The 18,947-nt window shown below is 36.9% G+C and overlaps 1 protein-coding gene across 2 annotated transcripts in view; it reads left to right on the top strand.

The window, feature by feature from the left end:
- The window catches only part of ODAD2 (outer dynein arm docking complex subunit 2), a 79,220-nt gene extending 61,545 nt beyond the window's left edge, over window positions 1–17,675 (top strand). For both annotated transcript variants that reach the window (XM_027717418.2, XM_027717419.2), the window contains exon 20: window positions 17,420–17,675. In XM_027717418.2, the coding sequence (XP_027573219.2) occupies window positions 17,420–17,533 (114 nt within the window). In that variant the 3' untranslated portion in view covers window positions 17,534–17,675. The remainder of the gene's footprint in view (window positions 1–17,419) is intronic.
- The last annotated feature ends 1,272 nt before the right edge of the window (window positions 17,676–18,947 follow it).

Genomic DNA, 18,947 nt, shown 5'->3' on the forward strand with positions numbered 1-18,947 from the left:
AATGCCTTTTCTGCCTGCCAATGAAATTCTACCTTTGCAACTACACATTCAGATGATACATAAATATTTTGAAACATTTAGGGAGATCTTTGCAGTAAGGTAATTTCCAGTATCTCATATGAGGATCTCTTGATGTTTTGACTTAAACTTTCTGCTTGAATTCCAAACTAACTAAGAAATATTAAAAGTACTGGGTTTTCTATTTAGCATTTATTTCTGTGTACTGTGATGATGCTTAAAGGCATTGATCACAGATAAGTAGTTCACTTTACTAGAGAATGATGGTACCTGTGTAAGAAGATGACCCCAAAAAACTTTCAATTTAAATGTAACACATAACGGGGTGGAGGTGAACAGACCGATAGGAATGGAATGGTAGAAAAAAAATATATAAAAGTATTTCACAGAATCAACAAGGTTGGAAAAGACCTCTCATCAAGTCCAACCCCTGGCCCAACACATGGTGCCATGATTTAGTCACCCCGTTAACTAAATCATGGCACTAAGTGCTACATCCAGTCTCTTCTTAAACACCTCCAGGGACAGTGACTCCACCACCTCCCTGGGCAACCCATTCCAATGTCTGATCACTCTGTCTGATCACTCTCTCTGTAAAGAATTTCCTTCTAATGTCTAACCTAAACCTCCCCTTGCACACCTTAAGACCATGCCCTCTTGTCCTGCTGCTGGTTGCCTGGGACAAGAGACCAACCCCCACCTGGCTACAGCCTCCTTTCAGGGAGTTGTAGAGAGTGATGAGGTCTCCCCTGAGCCTCCTCTTCTCCAGGCTGAACAGCCCCAGCTCCCTCAGCCTCTTCTCACAGGACTTGTGCTCGAGTCCCTTCACCAATCTTGTTGCTCTTCTCTGGACCTGCTCCAGCACCTCAATATCCTTCCTGAACTGAGGGGCCCAGAGCTGGACACAGCACTCAAGGTGCGGCCTCACCAGTGCTGAGTACAGGGGAAGAATCACTTCCCTGGACCTGTTGGCCACACTGTTCCTGATCCAGGCCAGGATGCCATTGGCCTTCTTGGCCACCTGGGCACACTGCTGGCTCATGTTCAGCTTCCTGTTGATTAGAACCCCAGGGTCCCTCTTCACCTGGTTGTTCTCCAGCCACTCTGTGCCCAGCCTGTAGCGCTGCAGGGGGTTGTTGTGGCCAAAGTGCAGGATCCGGCACTTGGTCTTGTTAGACATCATACCATTGGATTCAGCCCATTTATCCAGCCTGTCTAGTTGCCTCTGCAGAGCCCTCCTACAGCAGATTGACACTTCACCCCAACTTAGTGTCATCTGCAAATTTGCTGATGGTGGATTCAATCCCCTCGTCCAGATCATCAGTAAAGATACTAAACAGGACTGGGCCCAACACTGATCCCTGGGGGACACCACTAGTGACGAGCCGCCAACTGGATGCAGCACTGGGCAGGTATGATTACATTTGATAGGTCAAGCAAACTGGGATGCAATTACTGCTGATTCATAACTAAGCTGCAACTTAGTTATCTAAAGTAAAACATACATATCAAATACTACCTATAAGCTTTTTGTAAAAACCTAGAACCACTGGACAGTAGCCAGTCACCCAGACTTTAAGGCACTTACAACATATGGGAACCATAACTGGTGCTGCTGGCAGGTTTTCGCGTATGTGTGTCTGCACTGAAGGCTACGTGAAGTCAAAGTAAATTAGTCTCTGTTGAGCTTTGCATTGTTCTGAACTGCTTTTATTTTCCAAACAGATTTATTTAAAGATAGTATTCTGTGCGGCAGTATGAACAAATCCATTTTCTCCTCTTCTTATTCCATTGTACATGCAGAACTAATTATTTTTGGGCTAGAGGAACCATTAAGTTAATGATTAAAGTATACATACCTGAAATGCACAAGATCAGACTTTCCATTTATGTTCTGATATTTTTTAATATTGAAAGTGCCTAATCAACCTACCCATGCATACAACTGATCTTTAGCCTTACTCTGTGGTCTGGTTTATGGTATTATTTGCCCAACATGGAAGTGCTCTGTTTTCTTAATATTACAAAACATTAATAGATGCCTTCTAGAATATCTATTGCTCTATCTTATAAGAAGGTCACCAGGGGTGCTGAAAACTGCATTTCAACTGCTTGGTACAATAAGGTGAGAAAAGCAAAGACTCATGCTCCTAAGAAGGGGACTTGATTTGTATAATCATAGATTTTAATATTTTTTAATTAATTCATCAGATTTGTTTGTGTCTTTTCATCAGGTTACAGCCTACAGAGATGCCTCTAGGGGAAGGTGGGAGAGGGTGGGTGTGTTCCATATTGGATTGTTGGTTGGTTGGTTTTGTTGTTTTGGCAAAGAAGGCATAACAGTTGTAGTGCATTTTCGGAATTCTGTGTTGAATTAATAGGAGATATTTGTGCTTTTTGAGTTCAGTTCTTAATGGAAAAAAGGTTAGGCTCATCCATTCCCTTGTAAGAATCCAAGATATAAAAACAGTTTGTTTAACAATGATTTCTGAAAGCTATGTGAAATGTAGTTTTCATATTTGGAAGGTTTTTTATGCTTCTTTATAACGACTGTATTAAAAAATACATTTTCTGTAACTTATTGTGCAGAGCTTCCAGAGAATTGGTCATTATTTGCTAAAGTCATAAATCCCTACAAGAAGTTTTGGCTAACCATTTTATGTGCAAGGATTTTCATAAGACCATCTTTGTGAAATAAATAAATGTGAATTACAAAATATGGAAGACAATTACTAGTAATCTCTACTGCAAACATTCTAAACCCAACCTTTTATCACATACTTTATATATCCGGAGTATAGAAAATGAAATGCAAAAGCACTGGCACCTACTTCTTTAGGAGTATTTGGCAATGGGATTGGTTGTTTTCTTGTGGGGGGCCTTTGGTGAGAACACTGTATAAAGAATAAGGAGTTTTACATTATTAAACAAATTTTAAGATAATATCTTCATAAATCAATCCAAAGAATTCAGTGTAATATATATACAATAGTATAATATCTTCATAAATCAATCCAAAGAATTCAGTGTAATATATATACAATAGTATTATTGGGGTATAACAGTGTGTAGTTGAAATTTACATATTTATATGGTTATTTTAAGTTTAGAAGAATCCCCTTTTTAACTATAGTGGTTCACTCTATTCAGGCTCCACAGTTCAGGCTGGAGATATGGCGTGTTTGGCACATACTCCAAGCTAATGCCTGTTGCTTTTTATAAATTAGTTGTTACAGTTCTTGGACATCAAGAAGAAGGGCACTAGATTCCAAAATTTCTGCATGTCTGTTGTCTACAGAAAGTATGACAAATCCCTTCACCCACAAATGTATTGATCACATCACACTTAAATTTTAGATATAAGAGTTGCATAAATGAAGTCCAATACTAGCATATTTTGTCTCATTTCAAAAGAATTAATGAAAATTGTCGGTGTTACACCAGTGCAATTTCTATTGTGCTACCAACTGCCAGGTGTGAACATTTTTCTTAGGGTTTCAGCTCCAGGAAACAGGAACCAGTAACCCTTTCCCTTCATAATAAGCAAAATTTCACCATTCATAAAGTAGAGGCGCTTACATGTAAAACATTTTGCTTTTGCGCCATTGATAAAGGTAATGAAGTGTGGCTTCAGTATAGGTTAAACCTCAGATTTTAGATTATTTTTTTCAAAATTTCGCATTGCTAAAGTTTATGATACGTAGCAAGTGTTCTATTAAAATCTGTCTGATCATGGATGGGAAAAAACAGCAGCCTAAGAGAGATCAGCTTATCGTTGCACAAACTGTGCTTCAGGAGATCTCTAATTTCGTAACATTTGGATAACAAACCTAGAGGCTGGCATAAAGCTCCTCTTGGCACATTTTAAACATCTTTTAGTCTTATAAAAAGGAGCTTGTCCCACTAAGCTGTAGGTTTGTTGGAGCTGTTTAACAGTAGCTGTGCCCTGCAGCTCTTTTAGTGATAAATGAGCCATTTCAAATAAGTGCAATTGCAGCCAACTGTGCAGAAGGAATCATTAAAAAAAATTTAAATAGACATTTTTGAAGCTTAAAAATGCACAAACAAAGTATGTTAAATCCAAATATATGCTGCTCCTTTTAATGGAAAAGATTGCTACTGGCTAAGTCTGCCAGCTTCAATAGGTGTGCCAAAAAGCCAAGGAATCTGGCAGAGTCCACAGATAGCAGTTCCATCTTTCATCTATATTTCTTTTCTGTATTTATCTTGCTTTAGAAAATGCAGAGAATGTCTTTTCCTTCCGACTTGGCACTATTTCCAAACCACAGAAATACACAGAGCAGCTTCTTGCAATTGTTTAGCTCCCTGCACCAGACTTATCCTTGTGACTGTGTGAATCATTTCTTTCTAATTTGGCAACAATCAGAAAGAAGAATATTAAAATATTTTTATGTTTATGGAATAATGTCTTAGCTAAACTGTCAGATATTAAACTAGTTTACTTAATTGAGAGATATAAGGCTTAATGGGTAAGAACACAATGCCAGGTAATTATTTTTGACATTCAGCTGATCAAAAATAGTTTTCTTGTATGTAAGGAGCTATTCAAAGAAACTGAACATAAGAAATACCAAGAACAAAGTTCTTCCTGTAAAATCAATCACTTCAGTTTGGCTTCAGGCCCTAATCGTTGTAATCTCTTTCATGTTGCCATTTCAAAGAGCGCTCTATGGTATCTTTTAAGTAATATGGCACATCTTATTGATGTCACTTCAAGGTAAAGATGCTGAGGGACAGTCCATTTGCAATGTGGGGATAATGAGATGGGCTCTCGTGTTAATGTTCCTGGTCAGTGTTCTGCACACTTTGGCATCAATTCTAAAGAGCTGACGAGGCTGCCAGGCAGCAGGAGGCTGATGAGAATTGTGTCCTGACTTGAGTGAGAGTAGGGAAAGGTTATGAATTGCTGATGCAATGATGCTTATTTAACAATCAGTTGTATGTAAAAGCTAAAATGTATCTTCTAGACTATGAGTGAAAGTCCGTACAATTTTATTTTATTGAAAATTTGATTTTATTTAATTTTGCACTTATCAACAAGAATGATTGCTGACTGTATTTATCAGCTGCTAATCAGTGCAGAATTTCTTGCCATGGTTTAGGATAATTCTTCATTTCAAGAAACTTTGAAGAAAAAACGTAGTGTTAAAGTAAGAGAATATTAGCCAGCAACACTATTTATTTACCAAAGGAGTCTAATACACTGCAAGTTATATGTTATCTTTGAATTTACAGAAACTGTAAAACTAGATAGAAGATGCCTTTACGTTGATTTTAGTTTACTCATTGCATTTGTGTTAAAGGTATGGATGAAATTAAAAAAAATATCTCCATGACATAGGATTGAGAAACCAGGAACTCATAAAGGTGCTACCATACTGCCATACAGGTATGACAGTATGGACTTGGACTAAGATAATTTAGGGCTCCGTGGCAACATAGAAAAGTTAAAAATATCCAGAAAGTCCTTAGAACACCTATAATCAACATTGCCCCTCCAGACATCCTGTCTTTCACCAGTTCTTGCCTACTGTCTACCCTGATCACAGGTATGTGAGATGAATTCAGGTTTATTTGCTCCTTTTATCTCTTATATTGTATCTGTGCAATCTGCTCAAATCCAACAGTCATTAGACTGGATTAGCTCCTTCTCAGAATTCCAAAGACACACAATTGCTAAACTCGAGGCACATTATAGGTCAATGGAGTGTATATATATCTAAAGGAGGTCTGTCATACTTTTGCACTGCATTTGCTGTAGATTCATTGTATAAAGAATATTTTATTAGTCTTTTGCTCCTCAGAGCATTTTGTCTTTTCATCAGTTGATTATTCTATTTGTGTGCAATAATCCTGTTGCTATTTGGAAGGGTGGAATTGACAGTTGATTTTAAGACAACATTCAGCAGCACTCTTCACCAAAAATACTTAAAGAAGTTGAAGTACTATGTGATGAGAAAGCAAAGTCCTAGAGAGGATAAATAATTGATTAAAAATGAGGAATCAAAGTGTAGGAAATAGGATGAAATTTTGGAGCCACAGGATCTTGCCATTCAGTGTTTCATAAATGATAATGGGAAAGGGTAGTAAGTGGTAAGGTTGCAAACTTTGCTGACAATACAGTTCTTCATGGTAGTAGAGACAGAGACAATTGCAAACTGCAATTCATAGTACTGAGCTATGGAGGTCAAATCTCCTGTGCAAATATGTCACAGCTCATTGCAGTTTTTCCTTTTCATGGAAGTGTTGGATTTACTACACTGAGCAGTATTGCACACTACATGTGCAGCAGATCCAAAGGGACCGACAGTAACTGTGTGTTAGAACTGAAAAGATGTCCACATATATTTGGATGAGGCAATAAAGTCCTTGCAAACAATTTGGACAGAAAAAAAATTCAGTGTAACATACAGTTAGGGTCACCCTGAAGCCCTGACTTTGCTTCTGATTGTTCAGGTTCTTTCCGTTAATCTTTCTGCTCTTGGTCTCATAATCCAAGAATTCTCATAAAATTTGCAGTTAAATGTAGGAGTTATTTATCTTTAAATTTGTGTTGACATCCTGGGAAGTGGGGGGTGTGTGGAAATTGATAGTCTGTTTAATTCTTCAGAATCAGAAATGCATATGAGAGAATTGTATTTTGAGAAACCACTCTTTTACAGATGTCAATATTCTTCATAAAGATGCTCCTCTTCAGGGAAGGATGTTTAGTTCCTTAATTTTTGTCATGAATCAAGCCCATGATGCACTGTTTTATTGAAATAGTAGCCTGTTTGAGTAGGGAACTGATGAAGAAGAGAGTACATTCCCCATGTAGGAGTAGTACTTTGTCTCAAACCAGCTCCACATGTTGTTTTAATTAGATGGCAAACATACTCACCCAAGAATGTCCAATATGTGGTTAATGATGTTCTTGTGCTAGCATTAGTGTTGTGAAATAATATTTTGGGTAACTAGTTAACTAATTAACCTTTCCAGCCATTTCATCCTACCTGAGAGACAAAGTAACTGCCATACCAGGTTTAGAGTATTAATTGTGATTCTTTTTTTACCTTTTGCAGTGATAGCATTCAGCTAGAAGGTCCACATGATTTTTTTTTCTTTCTGTACTAAAGCAGAGAGTTGCATGGGTTTAGAAAATTAATTTTCACATCTTCCCCCACATGCTTTAACCAGCTTTAGCAGAGCTTTTATGCATGTGGTACAACCTCCACTTGCCCAAGCACAACTATAACTTTCTTTTTATAAAACTGAAAAAGCCCAAGCAAATGAATAAGCCAAAAAGATCTCCAAAACTTGAAGCTTGGAACTGAAGTTGATCAGTTAATAAAAAAGTTGAGGAACAGGCTTTTGCTTCAATTAAAGTTTTAAATTTAGCTTTTATTAATTAATTTTTCATTCATTACTTCATAGTTACATCTTCAGAGAGGGAAGGAAGCAGATCAAGGCCTCTAGGATTTCCTGGCTGACATACAAAAATCAGGCAGGCAGGTATTATTGCCTGCTTGCTTGCAGGCTACACAGGGTTTTTAAAAGTCTCTGATCTCACAAAGCTTCCAAAATCCAGCAGTCACTCAAGCACTTTGTGGCCAGAGTCCTTGAGTGGTTCTGGAGAGACTTTTTGCTTATTTTAAAAAAAAATACCTAACTCCCCTCTAGATAACTGTATGCAAATCACAAGTACTTTGGTTGAATATGACCTGAGTGGAACACTAATTCAAGCCACTCCCTGTGTTTTCATCACCAAAACCCAAAGTGTTTATCTGTCACAATAAGTGTACATGGTAATGTTTTTCCACAACACAGACTGTAAAAAAGCACACAAATTTCCAGCACTTGTAAATATATTTTATGAGCACTGAATCAGACTGTTCATAAAGAAATGCTCAAGTGACTCAGAAATTTGGGTTGATTATTGGAAGTTGACTCCTCAGTATAAATTAATTTATTCCATATGTTTTTCTCTGATAACAAAAAAAGCAGTTTGAGATTCTTGAGAAGTAACTGATAGCATACATTTAATGTTCTGATATCATACATTTAAATCTACCAATATGAATGAACATGTGGACTGTACATGGACCTTTGCCCATGAAAGCCCCAGCTCTTTTTTTGCTTCATCACATTCATCACTTCATCACTTGCATATTTGTGTGAATAAAGCTGAGCTGTGTTCATACCATCTATACATTTATTTACCCTGTGTTCTAATTGAACATTTTCTAGTACATTTAGTAGTCTAAAACCGGACTATAAGTTGAACAGTACCACTCATCTTCCAGTTTATGTAAATGTATGCACTGTTGCCACCCACATGTATTAAAACATAAGATTATAGAACAGTCTTCTTGTGTGCCACAAAAAAAAGAACTTTGAAATACCCTGGCTCCTTATTTGAAATAAATTCTATTGTATGGATCTACATCCTGCTTTTATCCCCAGACTTTGATATGTAAGGTTTACTAGCAAAAGCACCTCACTGGTTTTGATTATAATGATCATATGTAAGAAGAGAGACAGACACTTAGATCATTGGACCTAAATCTATATTAACCTTAGAGATCAAAATCAGTACTTGGAAATGAGCACAGGAGAGAATTTGAAGTCAGTTCACGAACATCAGTAGATCTAACATACTTTTAAAATACTAGTGCAGTCAGATTTTATACCCTGTTCTCAGGATAAGATGCCCTTGCAGTAAACACTGCAAAATTTGTCACAAGTCTGGAAACGGTGGTGTCTCTTTACTGCAGTTCAATGTTGTCTTCACAGACAGACTAGTTAGAGTGCATTTCAGGAATATCAGAGTTAAACCCCACAGCATGTTTTCAGGTTATTGCTGAGAAGTCAAGCAGAACCCTTCAGGTTTTTTCCTCTGATTTGCTGATGATAGTTTATTTGCAACTGCCCCTGATTAGCTTTCATATAATCTTCATATGATTGCTAGGGACAAACAGACAAAATACTCATATTCATAGTCATATTAACAAATTTGAAAACCAAAACTGAATTCTTTCTCAATTTCCTATTCTATCTTCTCAGTAATATTTGAGAAGGTAAAAGTCATACTCCTGTAAAGTGAAAAGGAAAGTGTGAAAAAGCAGTTAAGTATGGATAAAGAGCAAGAAATACAAAGAAGAAAGATTGATCAGGCTGGCAGCGATATAAAGGAAGGGTAGTCCCCAGCATGTTACTGAGCCAAAGTAAATTATGTAGCCAGCTGGGCGTCGGTCTCTTCTCCCAGGCAACCGGCAGTAGGACAAGAGGGCACGGTCTTAAACTCTGCCAGGGGAGGTTTAGGTTGGATATTAGGAGGAAATTTTTTACAGAGAGAGTGATCAGACATTGGAACGGGCTGTGCAGGGAGGTGGTGGATTCACCATCCCTGGAGGTTTTTAAGATGAGACTGGATGTGGCACTTAGTGCCGTGATCTAGTAACCACGGCGGGTGTTGGATCAAGGGTTGGACTTGATGATCTCGGAGGTCTTTTCCAACCCAGTTGATTCTATGATTCTATAAAAGGAAAGGAACGTCCATGACATAAGTTCACTGTTTTGAATGTCCATTACATGTAAGTAAACAGGTTCATGTTTTAATTTTAATAAAATTAGTTTCCAATTAATTGAAAAAAACTTCTTTGAAATGTCACTCTGTTGAGATTACCAAAAAGTTTTTTATTCTCTCTATCCCACCAAAAGCCTTTTATATGTTAATCTTCTTTTGAAAACTACAATGAAATAAAAATAAAATAGAGAAAGTGGTTCAAATAAAAATATGCTGTGAGACCCTGGGCTTCATCACTTCTGGATTATCAGATCTGCCTGTTGTTTTTTGTGGGATGAATTTCATATCCCATAAGACTTTTTGTACATTGGAATGTTCACGGTGATTGAATTCTTTCTTAATATTGCACCAAACATCTTACAGCTGAATGTAGATTCAAGCTGTCTGCCTCTAAGGACTCCAATAGGTTACATATCTTTAAACAAAGATAAGAAATAACTTTTATTACCAGTTTTATTAAGCACCTTTAGCGTTGCATGATATGTTTATATTTAGTTAGATTTACATCTGAAATTGTTGTAAACATTCCTCTGAAGTCCTGTAAGTTGCAATGTGAGATAGGAAAACCTTTAAACTTAGTGTATTTTAAAGTCATCTGCAAATTTACAGTTTTTAAACTATTTTACATTTCACATTTAACATTTTGGTCAATTTCTCCTTGTCACTGATATTCACAGTTCTTTGCCCATTTATTATGTCTTTATGGAGAAGGAGGGCATCCTTCTCTAAATAACTATGTACAAAATAGACAATGAAACAATGGAGAGAGAGCTGTAGAGTTTATTCATATTTTGTAGCTATATAAACATTTGCAAGTATGTGTGTGTACCATATTATAATTCCCTTTAGGCATTCAGGCTGTATGTATTTCTCCAAAGTAATGCAATGCAACATTTAACTTTATTGGAGAATATGAGAACTATATTCTTATTTTGTATGTTATTATTGTGTGCTCAAGAGGACTTCTTTTCAAGAGTGCTGTTCCCATTCAGATGTGTTGGAGAAATATGGTCCTTGACCCAAATACCTCCTGTAGTACAGGAGATGACTAAACAAAATAGAAAAAAAGGACTGACAGCAGGCAGGAAAAATGAAAAAATGACACTGTACCCAAAAAGATTTTAAACTTTGAATCCGTCATGGTGTAAAATCAGTTGAAGCTCAGTAAGCTGTGTATTCTAAAGAAAGAGTAAACATCTCATGGTGAGGTACCAATAACCATATGTTCAGAATACTTTACTGAAACTATCAAGTCCTACTCGTCTTCTTCCCGTGTTTCCCAGCATTTTGTGGGATTCATCTTGCCAACAGACATTTTGTCACATGCAGTCACATAGGAAAAATGACTTGCCAAGGACAAGTCACCTGTCCTAAGTCCTGAGATAGGTGAGATGGTTTAAATGCACAACAAACTGCAGACAAATTCGTTCTCATCCTGACTTAAAGTCCTGTACCTCTTTGTAGAAAGTGCACAGGTTTTCCAGCTTCTGTACTCTTTCCCTAACTTTCTGAGGGAGGAAGGGAAAGATGAGAAAGAAGAGACCACCACCACATTCAGGTGTACCTTAGCCCAAGTTGCATCCTTTCGACCTCCTCAGCCCCCCCCCTCCATTCTTGAGTGACTGTAGAAGATTGTTGTCCTTTTCCCATGGCTGCCAGAATGGATATGAGTTTCATGGGAGAGAGAAAAGACAGAAAGAAGACAAGAAATGAAAAAAAACCAGGTGTAATCTTCCTAGGATTTCTTCCACCCCAGCCAGAGAGCTTCAGTTCTCACCTCTTTACATTCAGAACAAGTGAACTAGGCTGCACCAAGGGTTACTCCGACTTCAGTCCCAGGGAGGAGAGACCCTATAAAAGAGGGAATCAGCACAGTGAGTGTCTGCCCTGCCCATCTTCTGCCGTTACTGGAATTTCTTGGTACTGGATTTTGTATGGCTGCTAGCTCAGTGTTCCCTGGTGCATAGGTCTTTATGTTTGAAATCTATTCTCTTTGTACCACCTGAGGAAAAAAAAATTAACAGAAAACACCCCAGAACTTACACGAGCATCTTCTTCTTAGGAGTCTGGGTATGGTACATTGTTGTCTTACCCTTTCGTTCAGCTGAAAGGGGAAATCAGGAAATTGGCCTGAATTTTAGTTTAGAAGCAGTGACTTGGCTTAACCTTCATTATGCTTTGATTGTGGAGTGTTTTATTATTTATAATTTAATTTTATTAAAGTATTTTTGTAGGAATATGTGTAACGTAACACTCAAACTAGGTGCTTTAATATTTTCCAGTGTGCAATATGGTGTTGAAAGTTAGAAAATGCTGGCTGGATCTAGACTGATACTTTCTTGGATAAGGTTCTACCATATGCTTTTATTTAAAGTATTTTTTTCTTTTATGTTAAATTTATAAAAAACATGTGAAAAATGTCTTTTTTGAAAAAAAAGTGTTACACAATTAGAAAATCACAGTGCTAGGAATTTAGCATCCTTCAGGAAATGTTGCATGTAAAAAAAGTCAGATACTAAATCTAAATTTAAGGAAAAAAAAGACAAGTCCTACCATCAACTGGAAATGCTATATCAATCTACAAGATGTTGTACTGAAGCAAATGTCTTTAGTTCCAGGAATTTTAAGCTCTATGTGAACTCTGACTAGCTTCCCAGTACAGATATGAATCTTGTTGAAGGAGTTTATCCATATTTCCTTCTGATTAGAAAAAATCAAATAAGATTTGTTTTACAGGGTTGAAAACCTAAAGAAGCCAGAATAAGAAAGGGCATTAAATATTTTTTTACAGTTATTCTTTATTCATAATTTTCGTTCACATTCACAGGACTCCAGAGTATTGAATAGTCTGATCTTTTATCTGTTTATGAGCAAGGGAACCTCTTTCCAACAGCGTTGTTCTACACTTTCCACTGTTTTGGAAAACTTGTTGTGGAAACATCGCATGACTAACTTGTTATTTAAAGATTATTACATGCAAACCTCTATTCTTTCTGAAAACATGACATCCTATGCTTCTTGCTTCCCTCCTCTGAGTCTAGAAGCTGCAGTGACTGTGACTGAAGGAAAGTGAGTAATTCTAAGTTATGGTAACCAGTACATCGAGACCATTTGAGATTTTGTCAGGTTTAGGGTTTGTTGTTACAAAACGTACCTATCTTTTTCTGCTTTAAAATCCCCTTGGGCTACTTCTTTTGTAGAAGTGAAAAATTCTAGAAAGACGTATTCATGGGAAAGAGAATTGCTAGTCCATTTTTATAACTGTCTTACTCATCCAGGGTAATGGGACTTCCGACAAGTTCTGCTGTTGGTGCTTGTGTTATCTTGTTTGAAATAACACTTTTTCAGTTGGTTATTTTGTGATGGTAAAGATACTAAATAGAAGGAGGATGTGCTTTCAGGCAGTGGTAGGTGGCATCATTAGCTGCCAATATTATATTTATCCCCTTACCTCTTACTAATGCCTTGAGGAATAAAGGAATTTCTGTTTTTGTTACACCTTTGCCAGAGAGCATAAGACCCAACAATAAGAGTTTGCAAAGTGTGTCTTCAGAGCTACAATTCCACCTTCCAGTCTGGAGCACCACAGACTGGTCACCTCACATTCCTCTCTGGAGAGTTTATGAAGGGAATGCTAGAGACTGACTGGCTGAGGAGCAGTTTTACTGAGAAGGATATAGAGGTTTTGGTAGATAGCAAGCAGAACATTAGCCAGCAATATGTTCTGACAGCAAAGAAATCAAAACACTGGGCTTATAGCAGGAGCACAGCCAGGAGGTTGAGGAAAGTGCTTGTACCCCTTAGTACTCATTAGATCACACCTAAAATACTGCACTCAGCTTTGGCCTCTGATGTGGGGAAGACATGGATAAACCACAATACATTCAGCAAAGGACCACCAGGATGGTCAATGGCGTGCCTACAGGGCAGTCATCAAAAGAATGGATCTAGGCTTTCCACAGTGAAGCATGGCAAGAGGATGAGAAACAATGAGCATAAACTAAAACAAGAGTAACTGAACACAGGGAAAACCTTTTTCTCTACCAGGTCAGTCAAACACTGCAATAGGTTGCTGAAAGAGGTTGTGCCATTTCTATGCTTGGAGTTTTTCAGACTGGATAAAACTCTGAGCAACCTGGTCTAACCTCATATCTGACTCTGCCTTGAGCATGACATTAGACTAGAGACCTCCTGAGATCCCCTCAGAATTCTGAATTATTCTGTGATTGTGCACTCCTAATATAGTATCACAATTTTGTGCTATTTTGAAGATGGGATAGCAATAGCAAAATCTTAATTGTTCTGAATATTTAAATGATTTGGCTGTGCATTACTCTTACTTTTGGAATCCAGAAATGCTACATATGCTCTGTACATTCTCAAAACAGCTTGTATTTGTGATTATTTGCTGGTGTGACGTGCTAACTGTGCAAAAAATATTGGACTCTTGCCTTAGAATATAGATACCTGCCAACAGACAATGAAGGCTACATGGTGCTGCAGATGCTTTCCCTGTCTATGGAAAGTGCCTTTTATGTGCCAGAAAGAAGCATTTATACCACATGTTTTTTTTACTGCATCTCACATCTGTTAGCATTTACATGTGTCAGAAAACAATACCTGAACAGTAAAGGGAAGGGATACGTGAAGTTCAAGGGCATTGCATCAAGAAAAATGACATGTTATATTGCACTAGTGCATTGGAATTAAAAAAAAAATATTTCTTGGACTTGTCAAATATATCTAATATGTGGGTGTAGTTTGTGTATACTATCTATGAATATATTCCCATACCTCAACTGGATGACCCAAATTGCCAGTAAATTGAACTGAACACATGAAAGGGTCAAGGAGTGACAGTCAGGAAGTGAAAGAATGATAAATGTCTTGGTCTATAAAAAAAAGAATAAGTTTAATAAGTTTTTATTTCATTTAAGGCAGGATTTTTATCAAAATCTTCAAAGTTGGATTCCTAAATACAGAATTACCTACTTCTAAATGAAATATTTTGCATTTTTGATAATCTTCTCTTCAGCTGTCTTTTTGTTAGCACAAAAGGAGTAAGTTAACTGACAAATGTTGCTGTATATCCTCAGTCTTTAGAGGCAGCTACTGTATTGGACAGTGTTTCCAAGAATATTCCTTTGAAGTCGTATTGTAAAAATCCTGAGACACAGTGTAGTACAGGATTTTGTATGACGTGGCAGTCCTTACAGATGTTACCACTGGCAAGTAATTTAGAAAAACAGCAAATTGGAGCACAACTGATCTGTGATCCCCTGAACTCAGAAGGAGAAAAATCAGTATTTGATACCTTTATAAAAATTGCTGTTTGCGTTGGTTGCATTCGTACCACTAATTCTTTAGGCATCTATTTGGATACTTGGAACCAGTGTTGTGTAGCATTCTGTTCCTTGATGCCTAACCCTGATCTTCCAAAATGCACCTGCAGCAAAGAGCATGGACCCTCCCCTACAGCTCTTGTCATTGCTTAATATTGAGCTCTCCATGGAAAGCGACAGAAAAATACCTATTTTCCTAAGTCTTCTGGGCCTAGAAAGAAGTGATGGCTAAAATAAAAGGTAATTAACCTTGAATTGAGTCCTACCTAACATGTAGGCAAAGGTTGATTTTCACTTTTTGCTATATTCCTACTAGATAATGTATCTCCAAAACGTTATTTTTTGTAATGAACTTCTGCTCTTATACATTGATAACAAGTCTTATCTGAAATTATTAAGGGAGTTTGAGTTCCACACTGAGTACACTGGAAAAGCCTTACATTAGATCTGTGAAGTGAATAATCACATAAGGCGTATAGTTTCCTTGCCCCCAAATCTGAAACTTAGAGCTTTACCAAAACTGCCATATGAACGGTATGTGCATGCGTATTTTTGGGTTTGAGTCAGGGATATGAAGGATTTATAACAGTTTTTTTTCTGTAAGTTACACAAGAAAGTTGTGAGGCACCTAAAGAATCACTAGATAATTTAAGCTGATGAGAAATCAGCTCATGGCAAAAGGCAAGGCAGAAAGATCTTCATCCAGCAATATTTCAGAATCAAAAAATAGAAGTCATTTGATAAGGCTTGCACTCTGGTCTTTGTGCTTTGTAGAGCAGTTTTATCAGTACGCATAGACATGCTCCTTAATCTTAGGTCCACTTGAAGCCAGTGGTACCTTCCACTGACTTCTCTGGTTGCTGATCTTGGCCCGGGTTTTGCATGCAAATAAAGTAGAGTAACATAAAACTTTCCCATATCATTTCTTCTCATGTCATTTTAACTCTGGCATATCCTTTCAGGAGTGTTCATACTTTAAGAATTCTACTACCTAGCTACTTGGGCCTAGACATCTGATTACAGTAATGGAAATTATAAGAAGAATTGCTAGAAAAAATATAATTGACGCTTAATTGACACAATACTCTTTCTGACTTAATTCAGGCCTATCACAGGCACTGTGATACAAGTTGCATGTAGGGGTCAAAGGGTGATAGGTGACTGGCAAGATGCTTGTTTTGTACATTTGGCTAACACAACTACTTCCTCAAGTTCAAAAGGCTTTGATCTCTCTAAGCAAATGCCATATGTGTGCAGCTGTGGCCCATGCCTCACAACTGCTGGAAGGTTAGAAAAAGGTAGCATATGAATTTGATGTCTGCATTCAATTTATGCTTTTATATTTAGCAGTTCATAATTTTGTGTAATATTTTAGCTGTATGAAAAATATGCACCAGAGTTGAGTGATAACATATTTCTCTGTGGTTTGACTCAACATTGTTTGGGTGAATACAGATTCCTAAGTATTGCAGACTGAAAATATAGATTTTAATTAGAGCTGTCTGAGCTTCAAAATACCTGAACGCACATTAGGCCTGGCAAATTTTCAGAAATCTGGAGGTTGTGTGGAGCTGATCTGAGCTAAGCAAGAATCTTCTCTTTTCCAGCTATATTGCATTTGCAGTTGCATCACTGACTTACAACACAGTAAAATGAGATCCAAACCCATTATTAATGGTTTTCTGATATGTAAAAATGTTTTATCATCGAGGCCTGTCTTGTGTCTTACTCATGTTGAACAGTACCTTACTCCCAAGGAATTTCCACTGAAAAATTTGAATGACTTCCAGAGTAGAGGATTTACTCCACATGACTGAAAAGCTGAATCAACTCCAAAAGTTTGGTGCCTTTCTTGAGCTTTTGTTTTTCACTTGCAAATGTTTAAGACTGATATGCCCAGATCTATATCCCTCAAGCAGTTTAACATGAGTGGTTTTCTGTGACAATAAAGAAACCTACTGCAGTCAATGGGACACAAGGGCCCATTCACGTGGATCCAGTTCCATGATCAAGACTGGAAAAAAAAAGCATGGCTTTGTTTATTAAAAATCTTGAGCATGTACAATTACACTGGTATACCCTGGGGAGAAAACCATGACTCAAATAAAACATGTGCAATTTCTACTTAAAATAAAAAAATCCAAGTACAACCAATAGACAGACATGGTACAATAACCAGAAAATAAGACATGAAAATGCCAATTCACAGGTACAAATATGATAAAATATAAGGCACTGCACTCTTATCTGGATGTTAATACATATATGTGTACAAAAGTATTCATGTAACAGTATACATACATATATATATATACATATATAATACAGTGTTGTTAATATGATTGTTAGTGTTTTATTTATTATATGTATGGGTAAATTAATGCAGTGGTTCCAGATATGATTTGAACATTATTGAAACAATAGCACACTTATTTGTTTTTCTCATGCCATTTCTCTTTTGTATTTTTGCTAGCTCCTACTGGTTATGGTAGGCTCTACAGATGACCCTCTGCAGGAGGCAGCAGCTGGTTGCGTAGCAAACATACGCAGATTGGCTCTAGCAACAGAAAAAGCAAAGTATGGCTGATGCTTTAGCAGCTTTTACCAACACCCTTGTTTAGCAATACAGCTACATTTAAATACATGATTATTCCTTCCAGCATCTGTATTTCATAGCAGAGCTCATTTATATGAGGATACTTTAATAAAAACAAATCTGCGGAAACTTACATTTGTTTTTACGATATTGATTTGTCACACCTAGGTTTGATAAAACACTCAGACCTGATTTTGAGTGTCTTTTAGCATTATATCTTTTTAAAGACAGTTGAGATATGTCAAAGACACCTTCTACAATTAATATGCTTGTATTTTAATTCACTGTAGATATAAATGTTTTTGCTTGTCTGTGATGTTACAATAAATTTTCCTTCACTGTGTGTGTGGTTTGCAGCAATTTATGAATGTCTTGAACAGTTCCCTGCATTATAAACTTGCCTAGTCATCCTCTCATGATGTTTTTGCATGTTTGATCACTTGTGAGTCACAGGAGAGCAGAAAATGCAGATACATCTATCTCACATCTGGTGTTATATGAGGACTGCAAACAGCTGTAGCGATAGACATCACTCCAGATTTCCCGTTTCTACCAACATCAAACAAAATAGCACTTAATTTACCAAGTAGCTGGTGAAATGTGTTTTAATTAACATGTGTTTAACTCAGATTAAAATTTACCAGCTCTAAATGAAGATCAGGATATTATGTTTACATTTGCACATTATCTTCCTGTTTTTTCATTTTTAAACTGAAGACAACGTTGTATTGGTGTAGTTACTTTATTTTTCTGCATAAAGTTATGTTCAGAATTAGAGTTGCTTTCAAAAAAGCACAGAAATTATTATTGATATTATAAATTACAGACCAACTGTACATACCATGCTTAACAAATAATACTAAGGCATTTCTTTGAGAGCAGTAATGTCTTAATTACAAGCAAAGACTGCTGACAAAACTGAAAAAAGCAAATGTTTAAATAACTTGCCTTTGTCAAGGACTCACTTCTGAATGATTTCTTTTCACTTCACTTAATAATTAACAATTTTCTTGGTTGGAAGCATTTTGTAATTTCACCATATTTGTTCTAACTAGCATGACTTCTCAAGGCAACTAATTTTCCTGCTGACAGAAGCTTCTAAGGAAGACATAATGCAAATCCACCTTTTTATTTTGTTTTCTCTGAAGCAGACATGAAGGCTCATTTAAAATTTCATTTTAGAAGACTCATGGAATTCTGAAAAAGGGGAATTGCATTGGGCCCTTAGGGAAGCTGTAGAGACTATTTTAAAGGAAACCAACTACTGACAGGTGCTAATATAATAGTGTGGAGATCAAAATGTTAATCCAAGTAGTATTTTTTGATCACTGTAAACACCAGCATAATCATGGGGTTGTCACAAGTTCAATCAGCAACCAGTGACCAAGCAAATGTTATTTTAGGT

The sequence above is a fragment of the Pipra filicauda genome, unplaced genomic scaffold (genome assembly GCF_003945595.2).
Source record: "Pipra filicauda isolate LSUMZ 115617 unplaced genomic scaffold, ASM394559v2 scaffold1_size10287979_pilon, whole genome shotgun sequence".
NCBI classification, from domain to species: domain Eukaryota; kingdom Metazoa; phylum Chordata; class Aves; order Passeriformes; family Pipridae; genus Pipra; species Pipra filicauda.